General features: G+C 51.3%; 1 protein-coding gene across 20 annotated transcripts in view; it reads left to right on the top strand.

The window, feature by feature from the left end:
• Positions 1 to 18335, top strand: part of MYCL (MYCL proto-oncogene, bHLH transcription factor) — a 38673-nt gene that overhangs the window by 3406 nt on the left and 16932 nt on the right. For 5 of the 20 annotated variants that reach the window (XM_035699038.2, XM_025419802.3, XM_025419803.3 and 2 more), the window contains one exon: positions 9481 to 9582. Coding sequence is in view for 1 of the 20 variants with exons in the window: in XM_035699031.2 (XP_035554924.1) it covers positions 17748 to 17813 (66 nt within the window). In the remaining 19 variants the exon portion in view is untranslated. Of the gene's footprint in view, positions 1 to 20; positions 229 to 1131; positions 4133 to 7224; positions 7383 to 8011; positions 8262 to 8760; positions 8919 to 9480; positions 9583 to 17469; positions 17814 to 18335 lie in introns of those variants that run through there. The other 15 variants (XM_025419808.3, XM_025419812.3, XM_025419807.3 and 12 more) reach the window with 11 other exon arrangements.

Genomic DNA, 18335 nt, shown 5'->3' on the forward strand with positions numbered 1-18335 from the left:
CCTCCCAGGCCAATCCCGCGCCGCCCCGCCCGCAGCCAATCTCTGAGCCCCGCGCCGCCCTCCGCCCGCCGAGCTCCCGGCAGCTCCGCCGCTACGGCCACGTTCTCAAAAGCCGCATCCGGCTGAGCTTGCTCCCCGCGGCCCCGGGAGGAGACCCGGACGCTCATCTGACGCGCGCGAGGAAACTGAGGCCTAAGGCTGGAGGGGAGCTGCCCGAGGTCCCCCGGAGTGAGTTCTCCCCGAGGCTGGCCTGCAGCCCAGGCCCTGACCGCCCCCTCCACCCCTCCACACGCCCCCTTGGGGAGCGGGAGCCCCCCTGGCCTCCAGGCCTGCAGGGAGGATGCAGGCCGGCACTCCCAGTGCCCCTGGCCCTCTGTCGTCCCCCGAGACCCCCGTCCCCCTTTCCAACACTGGCTCCTCTGGGCGATGGGGGGACCGACGAGGCAGGCTGCCCCTGCTGGCAGGGGTGCTCCCAGGTGTGGGGAGGAGACGGGGCCACAGCCACTGTACACCGTGGTAATCACAGTGGCCTGTTATGGGGGGGCTTTATGCTTTCCTCCATGCTTGACGTGATCTCATTCGGTCCTCCCGGCAACGACCTGAGTGTGGGACCATCATCCCCATTTTATAGCTGAGGAAATGCAAACTTAAGAGAAGTGAACCAGCTGTTATGCAGCAGAGCCAGGCCTGGCAGGTTTTGCCCGTTTCCAGAGCCTTCTTTCTCTTAACAGCCCTGCTCTGTCCCTCTCAGAAAAAAAAAAAAGACCAGAAGGCTAAATGGGGTTATATGTATCTCCCCAACTAAAAGCCCAGGGAGACCCAGAGCTGCGGGGGCCCTCTGGTTTGCAACAATCAAGGAAAGATTTGAAAAAGAGAGGACTGAGCAATCTAACCCTTGAAAGAAGGTGGGCATTAGTCTGGAACAGACGCCAGACCCAGATCCTTAAAATATGCTTTTCTACCACCCCGGGGGTCCCTCATGCCAGCATCATCCCGGGCTTCCCAGACACTCAAGAGGCCAGGTGGGGGCCCTTTTGTTCTAATTAGCGAAGGGGCTGCTGGGATTCTCAAAGGCCACTCAGCCCTGTTCCTGTGATTGCTCAGCTTCCGGCTCCTTTTTTCTTTCTTAAGATTTCCGATCTCAGGGAGGAGAGATGAGATCTGGCTACCCCAGGATGGCCACACCAAGCCTCCTCACGTGCCCTAGCTGCTCCCATTTTGGCACACAGCTCTTGGTCACTGCTGAGCAGAGAAGGCCAGGGTGCAGCAGCTGCATACTGGCCCCCATGGCTCCACGCAAGCGGTGTGTTGCCCTTCTGTCTCTTCCCTTCTCTGGGCTTGAGTCGGCTGTATTAGTCTGTGATCCCTCCAGCCCTAAATCCTTTACTCCCATATCACCACGCCAGTGATTTCCATCCCCCCCCCTCTCCCCTACCACCATGAACTCCAGGAAGACAGGACCACATCTATTTCACTGCTGTCCCCACAGACTAGCTGGGACCTGACTCCTAGTAGGAACCTAATAAATATGTGTTCAGTGATGCATGCTCTGTCTTCCTCCGGTACAAGCACAAGAGGAGCCCATTTGGAAAAGCCCCAGGCTCCTTCATTTACTAGTTGTGTGGCGGGTCCTGAGCAGCTCAGTTACCCTCCCCATATGTAAAGTGGAGATATTAATGGTGACTACCTAGTAGGGTTGCTTGGGGTATGAAACCAAAAAAATGCACAGGAAGTGCTTAGGACAAGTACCTGGGAGCCGAAGCTGGGCTGGTCCCCCTCCTGGCCTGATTCCAGCCTGTCAGTGTAGCAATGCAAGATTCCAGATATGGCCTGACCACGCCAGCACAATAGGCCTATTATTTCCCCCAGTCTGGACGTGACACACTGTTAATGCAGCCTAAGACTGCAGGGCTCCAGAGCCTTTCTCTCCCATGATTAGTTCCCATCAGGTTGTGATCAACTAAATCATTCAGACCCTTTCACCAGAGCTGGGGTCAAGTCAGGTCTCTCCCATCCTCGGCTTTGTGTGAATGTCTTGAAGCTCCCAGAAGGACAATGTCATCTTGCTCATTCCAGCCTGTAGAAATTATTTTGAATGCTGTTTCTGTTGCTCGCTGCTTTCTCTCCCTAAGTTTAGATGCAGGCTGCTCCTTGCAACTTCAACTCCACCATCCATACTGTCGATGGGAACAGAGCCCCACAACATTCCTCCAGAGACATTCACCAGCAATAGAAGCAGAGCACCCTTAATACAAAAGCTCCCAATTATTGAGCACCCACTGTATGCCAGGCAAGCACCATGCTAAGTGCTTTGTGTAACACCATCTCATTTACTCCTCACAACACCACTGGGCGGGGGGGTAGTTGAGGTAGTTTTTATCCCTCCCCATTTTATAGATGATGAACCTGAGGCCAAGAGAGGGGAAGGACTAGTTTTATAAACCCAGAGTGAGGCCCCTTCTGATGGTGAGGAGTGTGGTTATAGACTTGTCACTTAGAGATGTCCTCCAATCTTGACCACGTGTCTCCATTGGCCCTCTTGGCCACTCTCCTTTCCCCTCTGCCCCCACACCACCAGGCCTGGAGTCCAAGGGGCTGTGCTGAGGCTCTTGTCCATGATGAGCAGAGGGCTTTACTAGCCTCAGGAGCCTGGAGCAGAGGCCTGGGCCCATTGATCATAGCAACATTCTTTCCATCTAGGACAGCAGTGAGGACAAGCGCTTCTCCCTAAAGGGCAGACAGACAGCTCCCCATTCTGGTAGGACTACCCTCCCAGCTGTCCTTGACCACTTTTGAGTCTAGCCCGACCTCACAGGCTAGGGCAACTGAATTTCAGAGCATCCCCCTCCTTGTGGCTCTCCACCTGTCTGTGCCCTCATGGGCATCATGTCCAGCCCAATCGGCTTCTTGTATGCCCTAGCATAATCCCCTGAGAATGTTTGGGGGAGGCCAGCAGGTCCCCAGAGTTTCTTGGAAGGCAGAGCAGCAGAGTTAAGTGCAGAGATCCCAGGGACAGGTTACCTGGCTTCGTATCTCTACCATGACAGTTTACTCTTAGGCAAATTACCAAATCTCTAGACCTCACCTTCCCCAACTGTCAAATAGGAATAATAATCGTACCTATCTTATAGGGTTGGAATGAGGATTAAGTGGGGTGTTTAAAATAGTGCTTGGCACAGAGCGAGCACTTTTAAAAGGATGGTGATGGTGGTGGTGATTACCCTTATTAGTACCCTTGGCAAAACCTCACTAAGCAAGACCACTTCAGTCAGAGGGGAGAGATTTTGCCGTTTGTAGCTAGAGGCTAGGTTTCTGTCTGGTTATACAAGGTGGTGTTTCTACCACTACTGGATGCTATCAGGCCATGATTGCCAGGTGGAGCTGTTGAGGTTGTGGTGCCAAGGGAAGGAGTTGTCAAGTATGATAGCTTCTACTTCTACAATGGAAGATCTCTTCAGTGGCTACTCAGCAGACTCACCACCCTGACTTCTGGAAAAAAGAGATCAGCCCGGACTTTAAAATATACTTAGCTCAAGAGCCACTAGTAAGTTTACATTCTGGGGGGTGGTGCTCTGAGGCCAGGGAATAGCTAGAGGTAAGGACTGAGCGGGCCCTGGAGCAAGTGTTCCCTAAAACAGCAGCTGATGGGGATGTCCCAGGCCGCTCTCCATGTAGCCCCTATTGTTTGTCTTGTGGGGAGGAGGCAGGGCAGAGAGTAGGAAGGAGGGACTCTTGATAGTCCCAGGAGAGTCCTTTGGGTAGGAAGTGTCTGAGGGCCCTTGAAGGCACCAGGGAGGCTGCTAGTTCCTGCCTGGATGTTGTTTGGGCAATTGTAGGAGAAGAGAGGCCTCAAGACCGATCCATCTGACCACAAGAGGCTCCAGACTACTCCATGGGGAGGCCCCCTATCCTGCACTTTCAGACCAGGCTAGGTGATGGGTCTGACTTCTGAGCCTCAGGTGTCAGAAGGTGAGGGGCACTGGAGAGGGCCCAGAGATTCCCTGGGACCCCCAGTGCCTCTCCCAACCAACCAGCCAGCATCCCTGGATCTTCTCATCCTGGACTCCCGTCACTTGAAGATTCTTCCCAGAAGAGACATCCCTACTCTTCAAGAGGACTCTGGCAAGGAGAGGTATGAAGGAGTAGAAGAAGTTGAGTAGGCCAGAGAGCCTTTCTGAGCTGAGAGCTATACCATCTGAGGGCATGGCATAGTGCTGAGATGGCCCCAGTGGTTGGACCCACCTACCAGGTAACCTCAGGATTTGCAAATCAAGCAAAGTGCTCTCTGAGCAGAAGCTTAGAGTCTGGCCTCCAAAGATGGGGTAGGGGCTGAAGACAGAGCAATACCTTGCCCTTCCTGGCTGGTTAGGACTCTGCTCTGGCTCTCCTTATGCTCACACCACGTTCCTGCGTGGAGGCCCTGCTTTGGTTTGCTGGCTTTGACTCTCTCAGTAAGATTCTCAGAGTAAGTAACTTGCCGGACTAAGGCCAGCACGGCAGAAGCAGAGCCTGCCTTGGGAAGCCCTAGGTCCTGCCCCACCTCTAGGCCTTCTTTTACCATCTGCACAAAAAAGCAGATTGGACAACCTAACACCAAGTAATGGCTGTTTCTGCTTTCACTATGGCATATGGAGAACTGGCTTTTGGTGGCTACCTTCAGACTCATGGTAACCTGTCTGACTGACTTCGGCTCGAGTAGTGATCCCGGGGTCCTGGGATCGAGACCTCGGTCAGGTAGGACTCCCCACTCATTGGAGAGAGTCTGTTTATCACTCTCCCTCTGCTCCTTCCCTCAATCATGAATAATTAATAATAAATAAATGAATAAATAAATAAATAAATAAATATAAATACTTAAAGCATGAGGGCCTTAATTTTTTTAAAAGACTTTATTTATTTGAGAGAGAGAGAGAAAGCACAGGGAGAGGAGCAGAGGGAGAGGGAGAGAAAGAGAATCTCCAGAAGACTCCATGCTGAGCATGGAGCCCAACACAGGGCTCAATCCCACAACCCTGAGATCATGGTCCAAGCCAAAATCAAGAGTGGTCACTCAACCAGTTGAGCCACCCAGGCACCCCAGGGCCTTAAATTTTAAAAATTATTTAGGGGTGCCTGGCTGGGTTAGTTGGTAGAATGGCAACTCTTGGTCTCAGGGTCATGAGTTAAAGCCCCATGTGTAGTGTAGAGTTTACTTAAAATTTTTAAAAAGTTTTTTGTTTTTTTTTAAATGAAAGCTACTTGGAGGTAGTATTAGAGTAGGCTTGTCAGTGGTTCACTGAGCCTATTCTGGGCCCCCCACCCCCGGCAACACAGAGGTGGATGAGGCATGGATGATCTTGTCATTTGAGGGAGTCACATCTAGTCATGGGGACAAACATAAGCAGACTAAGTTACAAAATGGGCCAAGGGCCTTAATGGACATCTGTCAGAAGGCACAGACTTGAAAATACCAGATTGAGGGATGAAAGTCCGGGAAGGCTTCACAGAGGAGGTGATGATGGAGCCAAATCCTGAAGGATAAATAAGAGTTCCTGAGATAGGAAAGGGCATGCCAGGCAAAGGGAACACCACAGATGGAAGAGTGATGGAGGATGGTGGTTGTAGAAGAAATGAGCCGGGGCTGGGCATTTGCTGGATGGGAAATTGATAAGGCCTGAAACTGAAAAGATGGGAAGAGGCCTTGGATCCTCATCCTGAAGACAGTGGGGAACCATTACAAGGATTCTGAGCAGAGGAGTAAAACGACCAGGTCTGTACTTTATAAGGATGGCATTGCCACTTGCCAACTCCTGGACTGTCGCAACAATGCCCTAATGGGCCCTCTCTAATCCAATCTTCAATGACAGATAAAAACAAATCTGACCATTTCATCCCCCTGTTTAACATCAACTTTTTATACGTGTTCAATAAATATTTGATGAATGAAAGATGAAATGAATGAAAGGGGTATCTGTAATGGCCCTTCTTCTATGTTTCTGGGTCTGTGGGTCTAAGTTAAACACTTCCTGACTTCCTTTCTGGGACAGTAAGATCAGAGGAGGGAAGGGACTTGCTCAAAGTCACACAGCAAGTCAGCAGCAGTGGCTCTGCTTCCTATCCCATTGGGATTCTGAAGGGTTATCCTTGCCGAGAAAGCCCCGGGCCCTGTTTTGCCTGGTATCTGAGTCCCCAGGATGGACCTCCCAGCGCAGGGCCTCTTAGCCCACAGAACACTCCACCTGTCACCACGCAACAGCATCTCCTCGTCCTCTCCTGCCAGGAGTAGGGTTGGAATCCGGAATTCCTCCTTCTCACCTTGCAATCTTGATCTCTCCCTTTGGTGCTGCCACTAGGAAGAACATCAGGGTCTGCTAGGATCTGGGCTGGGTGTGGGGTTCTAAGCCCCCCGTTAGGCTGGGGTCTGTGTCCTGGAGCTAAGATGGGTCTGTGTTGGGTTCTAGGCTTTTGGGTAGCTGCTGCTGCTTCCTTTTTTTTTTTTTTTTTTTTAAGATTTTGTTTATTTATTCATGAGAGACACACAGAGAGAGAGAGAGAGAGAGAGAGAGAGAGAGAGGCAGAGACAAAGGCAGAGGGAGAAGCAGGCTCCATGCAGGGAGCCCAATGAGGGACTCGATCCTGGATCCTGGGATCACACCCTGACCCAAGGCAGACACTCAACCGCTGAGCCACCAGATGTCCTACTTCTTTAAAAAAAAAAATATTTTTTTAAATTTATTTGACAGAGTATAAGCAGGGGGAGCAGCCTAGGGAGAGGGAGAAGAAGGCCCCCACTGAGCAGGGAGCTCAATGCAGGGCTCGATCCCAGGATCCTGGGATCATGATCTGAGTCAAAGGCAGACACTCAACCGACTGAGCCACCCAGGTGCCCCTTTTGGGTAGCTTCTCACTGGACTCCGGGCTGCTCTGTGCTCCAGACTTTGGACCTAGCTTTACTCTGAATTCTAGTTTCTGGGCTTCCAGCCCTCTGGCTCTGGGTTCTAGGCTGTGAACTGGGTTCCTGGTCCAAGACTTGGTTCTAAGTTCTGAGCTCTGGTCTTTATAGCTCTGGCTAGATTTTGGGCCTGAACTGAGTGAGTTCTGATCTCTGTGGTCTGAGTTCTGGGTTCTGGGCTTTAGTGTGGGACTTTGGAACTGGGCTGGGCTTGTTTGGGCTCTGGGTTCTAGGCTTTGAGCTGGACTTTGGGGCTGGGCTGGACTGTAATCTTTTTTTTTTTTTTTTTTCAGATTTTATTTATTTATTCATGAGAGATACAGAGAGAAGCAGAGACACAGGAAGAGGGAGAAGCAGGCTCCCTGCGGGGAGCCCAATGCAGAACTCAATCCCAGGACTTCAGGATCACGCCCTGAGCCAAAGGCAGATGCTCAACCACTGACCCACCCAGGTGCCCCTAGACTGTATTCTAAACCCCAGGCAGGAAACTGATTTCTCCTCTGAACTCCAGGCGCTGGGGTTTATGTTGGGTGGGAGCAAGAGACCTTAGAAGGGAAAGTAGCAAGTTCTTAAGCCTCTCTCCTCACCCCACTCCTTTCTGGAGACTTTCAGCTTTGCTCCCTCCTTCTAATAGGGCCAAAGTGAAGGTGGTAGTGGCTTTCCCTGAGCTTTCTAAGGACTTCTCTCCCCATCAGTAAGAAATGAGAGGTGAAGGATGGGGATGGGAGCATGTGGAAGTGTCCTCACCTGGCCACAAACCATCCTGCTCACTCTCAAGGACGTTCCCAAGGAGCAGAGAGCAGTGACAACACACAGGCGCAGCTCATAGCCCAGCACCTTGTGGGAAAACCGGCCACAACGGGCTGGGACTGACTGAGGGGCTTCCACCCTCACCTTTCCCCACCTCACTCCCGAGACTTCACCCCACCCTCTGCCCTGGCCAGGAGTTGGGCTTGAAGCTCCCTCAGTCCCCAGAAGTCATTCCAAGGGTTCACCCTAAGCCTTTACTCAAAGCCCTGACCTGTACCCTGACTGCATTGTCCTTTATGATGGGCTGCTCTATACTTTATTCCCCTTCAGGGAAGGTCCTCTTCCTCCCATGACTGCTCCGGAGCCTCCCACCCTGCAGGACTCCTCCCTAGCCCCCTGCTGGATATGCTCACTCCAAGGGCTGCCATGAAGGCAAGGTCCACATACATGTGACAGACTTCACTGAAGGGGCAGGAATTCCTGTGGGGAAATACAACTAGAAGAGATCATTTTAAATTCTGCATGTCACATGACTGCCCAAGGGAAAAACAACCAAAACCTGTTAACAGGATGTCCCCTCGTGAGTACACTGAGTTCCTAACTTTATTCTCTTGTCTCAGATCTTCCTTCCCTTACACCCACTGAAAGAGACCACCTTTTCAATTCTCTCCTGGACAAAAATCTCCATTAGGCTCTGTTCAGGAAACCTCACCCCCTAAGCCACATGGGACAGGATCAACAGGATAAGAAACACTTAGCAGAACACTTCCCAAAGTCTGAGTTATTCAGTCTAAAAGAATATTACAGGGGCACCTGGGTGGCTCAGTTGGTTAAGCATCTGCCTTTGGCTCAGGTCATGATCCCAGGGCTAGGGAGGAGTCCTGCAGGGTGGGAGGCTCCGGAGCAGTCATGGGAGGAAGAGGACCTTCCCTGAAGGGGAATAAAGTATAGAGCTTGCCCGACTGGGAGCCTGCTTCTGCCTCTGCCCGCAAGCTCCCCCTGCTTGTGCTCTCTTTCTCTCTCTCGCTCTCTCTCTCTGTCAAATAAATAAAATCTTTAAAAAAAAAAAAATATTTCAGCAGAAACATGGAAGGGCTCAGGCAAATAGCCTTCACCAAACAGCCCAGGATGGGCTTGGAAATTTTGACCCTCAGTCTCCCGTCTCTTTAAAATCTTGCCACCGGTGAGAAGTGACGAGCTATGCCTCCTCCTCATTGTTCAGATTTGGCCTTTTGAGGTGAGTGGGAACGGCAGGAGAGTGGTTAAATGCAGATCAAACACATACACACTCCTACAAAACACAAGTGTTTCTTCTCAGCAGCAACTTAGTCTAAATCCATGTTGAGGAGGAGAAACACTTTCCTAAAAGCCCCATAATCTGGTCCCTGTGCATGGTGGAGGTAGCTCATATTGTGTTTTGGGGCAATGTCAGACCCTCTGGGTACCTCATCTTGCTTCGGGCTGTGACCCAGCATAACAAAGGGCCTGGCCAAGAGCATCAGCCTATCCTAGTCCCTCTTGGATATGTAATGTCCTTGTAAGACATTACATTTGTCCTCCCAAATCGTGGGAGGGGGAGCCCTAGAATTCTTCCCATGCCCGAGAAGAACAATCCAGAAATGTAGGGCATTTGGTTTCCCAGTATATACTCATGCTTTCCATCTGAGCTCCTGTCCCCTGCTCTGACCACTGCATTCTCAGGGCTCTGTTCGCCCACCCCGGGAAAGCCCCTATCTGAAACGCACAGGGGCATGCTCAGTTCTTGACACGTTTCATGTTTGTTCATTCTGTCTCCCCAGCCAGATTGGGAACCCCAGGATACAGGATGACCATTCTCTGAGCCCTGACTCGGTGTCGGGCAGTCCTCGAGGAGTTCAGAGTCTAGAGGGAGAGATCAACAGGTAAATAAATCATTACAGTAGAAGTCTGATAAAGAAAAAAATTATGCTAAAGGTAAACAGAGGAGTGATATGGGCACAGCTGCCACGTTGCACAACGCCAGGGGCCTGCCAGTCATAACTGGTCGCTCACTAGAGATAATGCAACGAGATGGCCCTGGTCATGTGCAAGCCCAGAGGAGGCATCTAACCCGGCGTTGGCGGTCTCAACAAGTCCCTTAAGGATATGAGCTATTAGCAGAGGCCCGAAGGGCAAGTTTACCAGGTAGATGAGGAGTGAAGGGCACTTGAGGCAGAGCAAACAGCATGTGTGAAGCCAAAGGGGGTGAGGGAACATGCGAAGTGTTAGGAAATAGCAGGAAATACATTTTGGCTGAAGCCCTGGGCACATGTGGAGGAATGCCTAAAGCTTGTTTGTTAAAGTGAGTTAATGAATGCAAGAAAGACTATAATAACAAAAATCATAATCACCCACATTTGTTAGCTACTCACTCTACGCCAAGCACTGTGCGGGGTGGTTTATGTGAATTCTCTAATTTTAACTTTACAACAGCCCCATGAGGGAAGTTCTTTATTATCCTGCTGTCTACAGATAAGGAAACTGAGGCCCAGGAAAAGTTAGTTGACTTGCTCAAGGGCAGAGAGAATGGCAGAGCCAGGGCGGAACCCTGTCCTGGACTCTGGAACCCTGAGCCCTTGATCACTGCTTTTCCTACAACACCGGCGCCCTTAACTTTGGGCAGAGGTGACCCAGGTCATCTGGTACCGACCCAGGTCAGCTCTTCTCAGCCTCGTCCCAGGGCTTCTCCTCCTTGGTATGACCTTAGATGTCAGAGCTCTGAGGACCTCTTCCCTTGACCTTCTGTTCTCCTTACCCCATCTTCTCCCACCCCATCAGTGACTCTGTACCAACAACTTCCCGGTCTGCAGCTTCACCCAGTCTGAATGCCTGCCTGTGTATTTCACACCGTCCTTAACACAACCGATATTTTCTAGTTTGTTCGGCACCGGGCTTGATAGATGATGTGGACCCTGCCCTCGTGAGCTCAGAGTCAGGCGAGCAGATAGAGCTAGGCGAGTGGAATGGAGTGTGTTGGCAGAGAGAGCTGATACCAGGAAAGTGGATCAGTTAGGTCTGGGTTTGGCTGTTGGTACAAAAGCCACAAATCACGACCACGTCACCTGGAAATACTCAGTCCAGAGCTGGTGTGGTAGCTCCGTGATCATCAGAGCAGAGCCCGGTGCTTTCCGTTCCACTGTCCTGTCATCCTGAACATGGTGCTTGCTTCTCATTGGCCGGCATAGCTGCTGAAGCTCTGGTCATCGCATTTGCGTTCCAGTCAGTTGGAAGAAGGAAGATGTGAAAAAGAGCACACTCTCCCTTTATAAATAGTTCCTGGAAATTGTACAAAATACTTCTGCCCAGAAGCTATTGACCAAGCACTTCGTCACAGAGTCACACCTAGCCATAAAGAATTCTGACAAATACCGTTTTTGCTCTGAGCCAGCCCATGGGCCCAGCTGAAAATCAGGGTTGTATGACTGAGGGCAAGCAGAATAATGGATATTAGGGGTCCACTAGTCGTTTCAACCTCAGAAAGTACCCAAAGGACCCAACACTTCACTTGAATTTTGGGGGATGAATCAGTTAGCCAGGCTGCAGAGCGTATTCTTGGAAATGCAAGCGGTTCAAGGTGTCTCCAGCATGGAGTGCACCTTGGGGAGTAATGGAAAAATACAGACAAGATCACATCATCTAAGTCATTTTTGGGGGGTGGGGGGAGTTGTGGCTCATTCTGAGGAAAGAGACACACCTGGAGGTGTGGTGGGGAGGAGCCAACCTGTGTTAAAATTAGTTTTCTCCAGAGATTAACAGCCTAGGTGTGGCTTGGCTTTAGAAGTCCTTTGACTTTCCTTCCCAGGCCTGGAGTTCCAAGAGATGCCAATTTGCAACTGTGGCACACCATGCCACAGATACTCACGGTCACTCACTTATACATCACACCCAGGTTGTGTGGTTCCTGTGTTTGGAGGGCAGAGGTTGTTTTAGCCTTAGGAACCTGTGCCTTGTAAGCTTCGATGGACAGAGATTTGGCAGGAAGACTCTGGAAGTTCTGGAGTGGGGCTGCAGTACTGAAGTAATCATTGAGGAGCCAGCAGTGGCCACAAGGCCATTGGCCTCACGAGCCTCCACTGCTGGTCAAAGGCAGGATATTGCCACATGAACTACCAGCTGTAGCATCCTCCCCAGACACATCACCAGGACTTCCAAAGGTTGTGTTTATTTCTCTGGCTTTTTTTTTTTTTTTTTTTTTTTTTTTTTTTTTTTTTTCAGACATCAGGGCAAGATAATCAGCTGGGAGAGGAGCGTCTGGCTCTCTAGAGAATAGACCCAACCCCCTTGACGCTGACCTTGTTGCCCTTCTCTGCTCTTGCAGCAAGTAGACAAGTGACCTTGGCCGGGCCACCTCAGAGAGTTCAGCAGGGAATCCTAAATGCACCAGCACCCCCCCACTCCCTAACAGAGCTCTCCAGTTCACACTCCCCCTATTCTATTCTATTTGACACACACGTCAAATAGACCCACCAACACACGTTGCTCACACCAGGTACCCAGATCTACATCTATTGCCCCGCATACAGGAATTCACACACAAAAGTCACATGTACACACGACACACATGCTACGTGTAGATACAGCCCTCCAACTACCCACATCACTTACAGACCTGCACATATCACACACAGACATATACATGTTACACATGATACGCTAACACACCTATTCTTACCATACAGCATGCCACAAATACATCCATCCCTACACATTCACTTACCTATTTACACATCATACCCAGACCCCCTTTGATGTTGGTTCCTGTGTTTGAGGTATAGGACCCCCCAGGTTCCTTCATCCATAGGAACCCTTGCCTTCTGAGCTTTGATGGACAGAGCTCAGGAGGCAATCAGAGAGGAGAAGGGAGTGCCCCTACCTCCCCAACCCAAATACATATATTCAGTCCACAGCAAAGAAGGAAGACTAGCCTTTCCCCCAGTACCCTATGGACCCATGTTTGCCCCTGACGTCAGGGACATGGAGTTCTGGGCAGGGGATCCAGTATGGTGCCCTGGCTCTGCCCCCACTGTCCAAGATGCCCTAGGGACAACAGCCCTAGCCAGAAGCCTGGAAGCAAGGCTGTGCCAGGCCCACGAATGTCATAGTGGCAGGATAGCCCTTATGCAATGGGCACTGTGGAATGTGCAGGGTGCCTGTGGGAGCTGATCCAGTGGACCTGGGGAACCAGTGGAGAGGAAAGGCCCTGGCGGTTATTGACATCTACTCGGTGCCAGGTGCCATGTCTAGACCTCCACAGCATTGTCTCCTATCATCTGCACATCATCTGTCATCCCAGTTTATAGATAAAGAGAATTGGGGCCCACGTTGGTGCTCAAAGCCTCACAGCCAGTAAGTGGTAAGGTCTTACACTGAACCTGGGACTCTGTCCCTACAGCGCCAGGGCCCCCAGCTTAGGTTGGGGTGCCACAGCGAGGCAGCTCCAGGGCAGGAGTGATCCCAGCAGCAGATAGGCCACGTGGGGCTCTATTCTGGTCTTTTTGCCATCTCTCTCCCTTCTCACTGGAGGTACAGATACCCCCTGCTTTTCAAAAGTTTGCATTAAACACGATTTTTGCTTTTACAAAAGACCTATATTAGTACCTTTTTTTGCTAACTGAAGAAATCTGAAGAGGATTTTCGCTTTTTTAAAAAAGATAGCGAATGGCAAAAAGAGCACCCAGTGCTTGTTTTGCGTCAAGCTGTCATAGAAGGAGTACGCACCCCTGACAGTGAGAGTGGCATTGCCAGACTCCTTCCCCGGGAACCACGCTCAGCATCCCAGCATCAAGCCACCAGAGATCTGAACTGTGTCTGTAGGCATCTGTGCTTTCTCTCGATTTATCTTGCACACCCATTAGCAAGACGTGTCATAACGTATCGAAAAGCATATCAGAAAAGCCTAACAGAGGCTACTTTCGGGGTCTGGGAATGCTGAAGATTTTTTTCCATATAAATTAATGGCACTTGCTTCTTTATGCCATTTCAGCTTATGAGAGGTTTCATAGGAATGCAGGGCAAACCTGTAACTGAGGTAGGAGACCTCAGCCCAGAAAAGTGGAGCTGGGGATTGGGAAGGTAGGAAACATGGGGCACCTGCCTGGCTCAGTTGGTAGAGCATGCAGCTCTTGATCTCAGGGTCATGAGTTTGAGCCCCACATTGGGGATAGAGTTTACTTAAAAAAATTTTTAAAAATAATAGTTTTTTTTTAAAAAAAGAAAGAAAAAATTTTAAAGGGGGTGGGGTAGGAAACAGATGAATGGGTTGTGAGTTTGGACCCAATGCCATAGACTAAGCCCATATTAGTCCTGGATATTGAGCCAAAGCTGGTGTTAGACATGAGCCGGAGCTACAGCTTGAAGCAGGTCAGAATGAGAATCAGATATGAGTCTGAGCCAGGAGGCTAGACCTGGAGCTGCTACTGTCACTGGAGTGGATCCAGGTCAGCCCTGAGCCAGAACAGAGGGACGGGAGATGGAGGCTAAGGTGCTCCCACCTCATGCTTACAGAATCTCCCCCACTGGCTCAGGTAATTGCTGGGCCCTGAGATGGGATGCACAGAAGCTCACATCGCTCAGGAAAGAGAGACAGGGACACAAAGAACTTTAATCCAAGGCACACTAGACTTTGCTAACAGACTCTCCATGCATCTAGGCCTTCAAGGGTGGCCAGGACTTCAAGCACCAGGATCCAGAGATAGATGAGGGAGATTGGGGTAGGCCAGGTTGGCACTGGGAACAGAGGCCCGGAGGCAAGTGAGCTAGCATCTTATTTCACTGGAACAGACCAGGGAACAGTAAGCATCAGGCTGGCAAGGTTGGTGACCAGAGCCCACAGGACTTGATGTCCTGCTTGGGAATTTGGACTTTATCTAGAGGGCAACAGGACATCATTGGCAAGTTTTAAGAAGGACGATGACAAAAGCCCTTGGGCTGCTGGTGTGGGTGAGGAGCTCAGGGTGGGAAGGGGAGCTGGAAGTCAGGGGGACCTAGGAGGAGGCTGATGTCATAGGGTGGGAGATTGTGAGGCTGATGCTGGGCAGTCACCCAGGACCGGAGGGAAGGGGACGGATGCCAGATCTATAGAGGGGGTATGATCGACAGGATTTGGTGATCACTTTTTGTTTGAGTGTGAGGGCAAGGGTAAAGCCTAAGAGGACACCCAGGGCAGAGCTCGAACACCAGGGAGGTTGAGAGGCCATTGCAGAGGTGGGGTCACCCCCGGAGAAACTACAGGGACAGAGCCCGTGCTCCAGCCTGTCCTCCCAACTTGGCCTCTCACGAGCAGCGTGTCCCTGGCATGTTATTTATGAGGGCTTCTGAGCCTCGGGTTTTTTCCTTCTGCAGAATGGGGAAATGTTTATTTCCTTCATGGAGTTTTTATGAAGACTAGACAAAACGTGTATGATGGTATCTGGCACATGTTAAGAGTCTGTTCATTGTTCCAAGTTCAGCCATGTGCCCCAGCCCAGACCTCAGGCTTCCAAGAAAGATTGCTGGCCTCTATCAGTGACCATCATAATACCTGCTGGTCACAAGGGGTGACCTAGCGTGACTTGCAAGTATCCTACCATGTGGCAGGCAGCTCCAGGTACCTCCTGTCTTCCAATGGCCCTGTAGCTGAGGAGAATGTTCTGGGTGCCCTGTTTGCTTATTCTCTGGCCAGTGAGGCCCAGGTGCCCTCCTCCTCTGAGCAAATCTTCCCAATAGTGCCCCAGAGGCCCATCAAGTGACCCTGGGGGAAGGAGGGAACTTATGAGGGATGCTTAGATGTCCTGAACCAGACTGGAGTCTGGCCCCCCCCCCCTTGCCCACTATGGGGGCCTATCACAGGCTCCAGTCAGAAACCCCCTCCCCACCTATTCCTCAGTCTACCTGTGCAAGGAGGTCTTGAGGAGGGGGCCAGTCCTGCAGGACAGAGGCCAAGGCCACCTGGGGAGGCATTTGCAGAGTCTTCCAGGCTCCTCTCCTTTTCCTTTAACATCCTTCTAGTCCCTTAAGCATCCTGAATCCCTTATGTTAACAGGTCCTCAGGGGCCATCCTGGGCCTCTCACTCTCTCCACATACAGGCCTCTTGTGTCACCAACTGTGCCTCCGAAGGCAACTCTTTCTCCTGAGCACCAGACCCCCTATATCCCACTCTCATCACTGACCCAGACTCTCAGACCCCACATGGCTAAACGGAGCTCATTCTTCTCCTCTGGACCCTCAGGTCAATGAATGGGTCTTCCTCCTACCCATTCGCCCAGGCTTTGTCTCCTTTTCCTCCTCTGCACCCCACATCCCATCATTTCTGCACCTCCTCTCCATCTATACCCTACTTCCTGCTGAGGTCTCCACATCTTGCACCCCATCACTTCTGGCCTCTAGCCCAGCTGGGGAAAGTCAGATCTTTTCCTTGCTTCAGGGGACTCCAAAGGCATAAACTGCCTCATTCCGATATGTTTGAGAATTTTTTTTTAAGATTGATTTATTTATTTACTCATGAGACACACACACACACACAGAGAGAGAGAGAGAGAGAGAGAGAGAGAGGCAGAGACATAGGCAGAGGGAGAAGCAGGCTCTCCACAAGGAGCCCGATGTGGGACTCAATCCCAGACCCCCAGATCACACCCTAAGCCAAAGGCAGACGCTCAACCGATGAGCCACCCAGGTGTCCCTGAGAACTCTTTTAGAAGAACATGTTCCGGGAGGCAGCATTTTAAAATCTGACAATCAATAATCACAGCTTAAATACAATATCTGCCTTTCAAAATAAACTTGTCTTGCAGACCTTTGCAACAGGGGGATTGCCCAAGAGGTTTTTTTTCCCCCTTCTGGTGCAATAATTAACACCACTTTGCAAAAGGAATACAAAAATACACTATAAAAAAAACGAGACTGCCTCTAGCATAATACAATAACAGCTTATGAAACACAAGTTTCAAAAAAAAAAAAAAGAAAAGAAAAGAAAGAAGGAAACACACAAGCTCTCCAGACCTTCAGTCTTTTTTAAAGAAGCCAAAAATCTGAGTTTCAGTAAAAATCTCACAAGTTTAAATGTTAGCAATCAGTTTTTAAAAAATTTTGAAACCAGCGTTCAGCCTCCAGCATGCAACTCTGGGCCCCTCCAAGTGTGTCCTCCACACTGCTCTTGAAATGATCTTCTGCAATAATAAAAATTATCTTTAAAAAAAAAATCCTACACTTGGGGGCACCTGGCTGGCTTCATAGGAAGATGATGCGACTCTTGAGCTCAGTTCAAACCCCACACTGGGCAGAGAGATTACTTAAAAGTAAAATCTTAAAAAAAAAAAAAAAAATTCCTACACTTAATACACCAAATGCATCACATGCAACTCACTTAATGCCACCGTCTGCATGCTGAGGCCCGTGCTGGGTCGAGTAATTTGCCCCAGTTACACAGCTAGGGAGGGAAGGAGCCAGGATTCCAGCCCAGTCCTCCGGCTGCTTGGGACCCTGGCCTGTTTTTGCGCCCCAGCTCCTGCCCCAGCTTAATAACCGAGGATGCATAGAGACATGAAGGCAGGCGCAGCTCTCGTGTGTGCCGGGTTACCCCCTGGCCCTGCGCCCACGCCGGGACCGCGCGCCGGGGGGCCGGGCGGGCCAGCGGGGAGCGGGGCTCGCACAATGCAGGTGCCGCCGCCCCCTCCCTTCCGCCGCTTTGAGGCTCCGGGACAGCCGGGCCGCCGCTTCCTGCGCACAGCCCGGGCCTTCGACGTCCGGCTGCCGGCCCTCCCGCCCCCGAAGTCCCAGCCCGGGAGCCGGGGGGATGGGGGCACGGAGGAGGCGCCCTTGCCCCCCTTGCCCCGCAGCCAGGGCTTGGCGTCCAGGCCGCAGGGCCGGTTTGCAGGCCCCCAGTCCACCCCCCGCGCCACCACGGGTTTGGTGCCTCCTGGTCCGGCCTTGGCCCGCCCTCCCTCCTTGACACGCTCGGAGCCAATTTAAATCCTGCCCCCCACGCCGTCCCTCTGCAAGTCCGGTGGGAACAATAGCTCCTGCGCCGCGGAGCACCTTCCAGGTGACTGAGTCAGGGGCGGAGGCCTTTGCATGGATAGTCTCATGCGATCTTCACGGGAGCCCAGCGGGATGATTGCTCTCATCCCTATTTCACAGGTGAGGAGCCTGCAGACCAGGTTGGTCAAAGGCCTCTGTCCTCAGGCCGCCTGGCGACGGGGTAGCGGAGCCCGGATCTATTGGACTCCAGCGGGTCTAGACTTGGTGCTGCTGCGGGGCTGCGCGAAACCGCTCCAAGGTTCCGGCCCAGGGACCTGCACCTGTCCTGGGGACACCAACCAGGGTGGGTGTTTCCCTGGCCCTCAGGCAGCTCCCCATCTGATGGGGAATGCTTTCTAGTGCTGGATGATCTAGAAACTCACTTCGTCGGGATCCCTGGGTGGCTCAGCCGTTGAGCCCCTGCCTTCAGGCCCAGGGCATGATCTTGGAGACCCAGGATCGAGGTGACATCGGGCTCCCTGCATGGAGCCTGCTTCTCCCTCTACCTGTGTCTCTGCCTCTCTCTCTATCATGAATAAATAAATAAAATCTTAAAAAAAAATAAAAAGAAGAAAGAAACTCACTTTGTTTCTCTGCAGACAGAAAGGCCAGCCTGAGCACTAAAGCATAAACAGGTTTTAG

The sequence above is a fragment of the Canis lupus genome, chromosome 15, assembly GCF_003254725.2.
Source record: "Canis lupus dingo isolate Sandy chromosome 15, ASM325472v2, whole genome shotgun sequence".
NCBI lineage: Eukaryota > Metazoa > Chordata > Mammalia > Carnivora > Canidae > Canis > Canis lupus.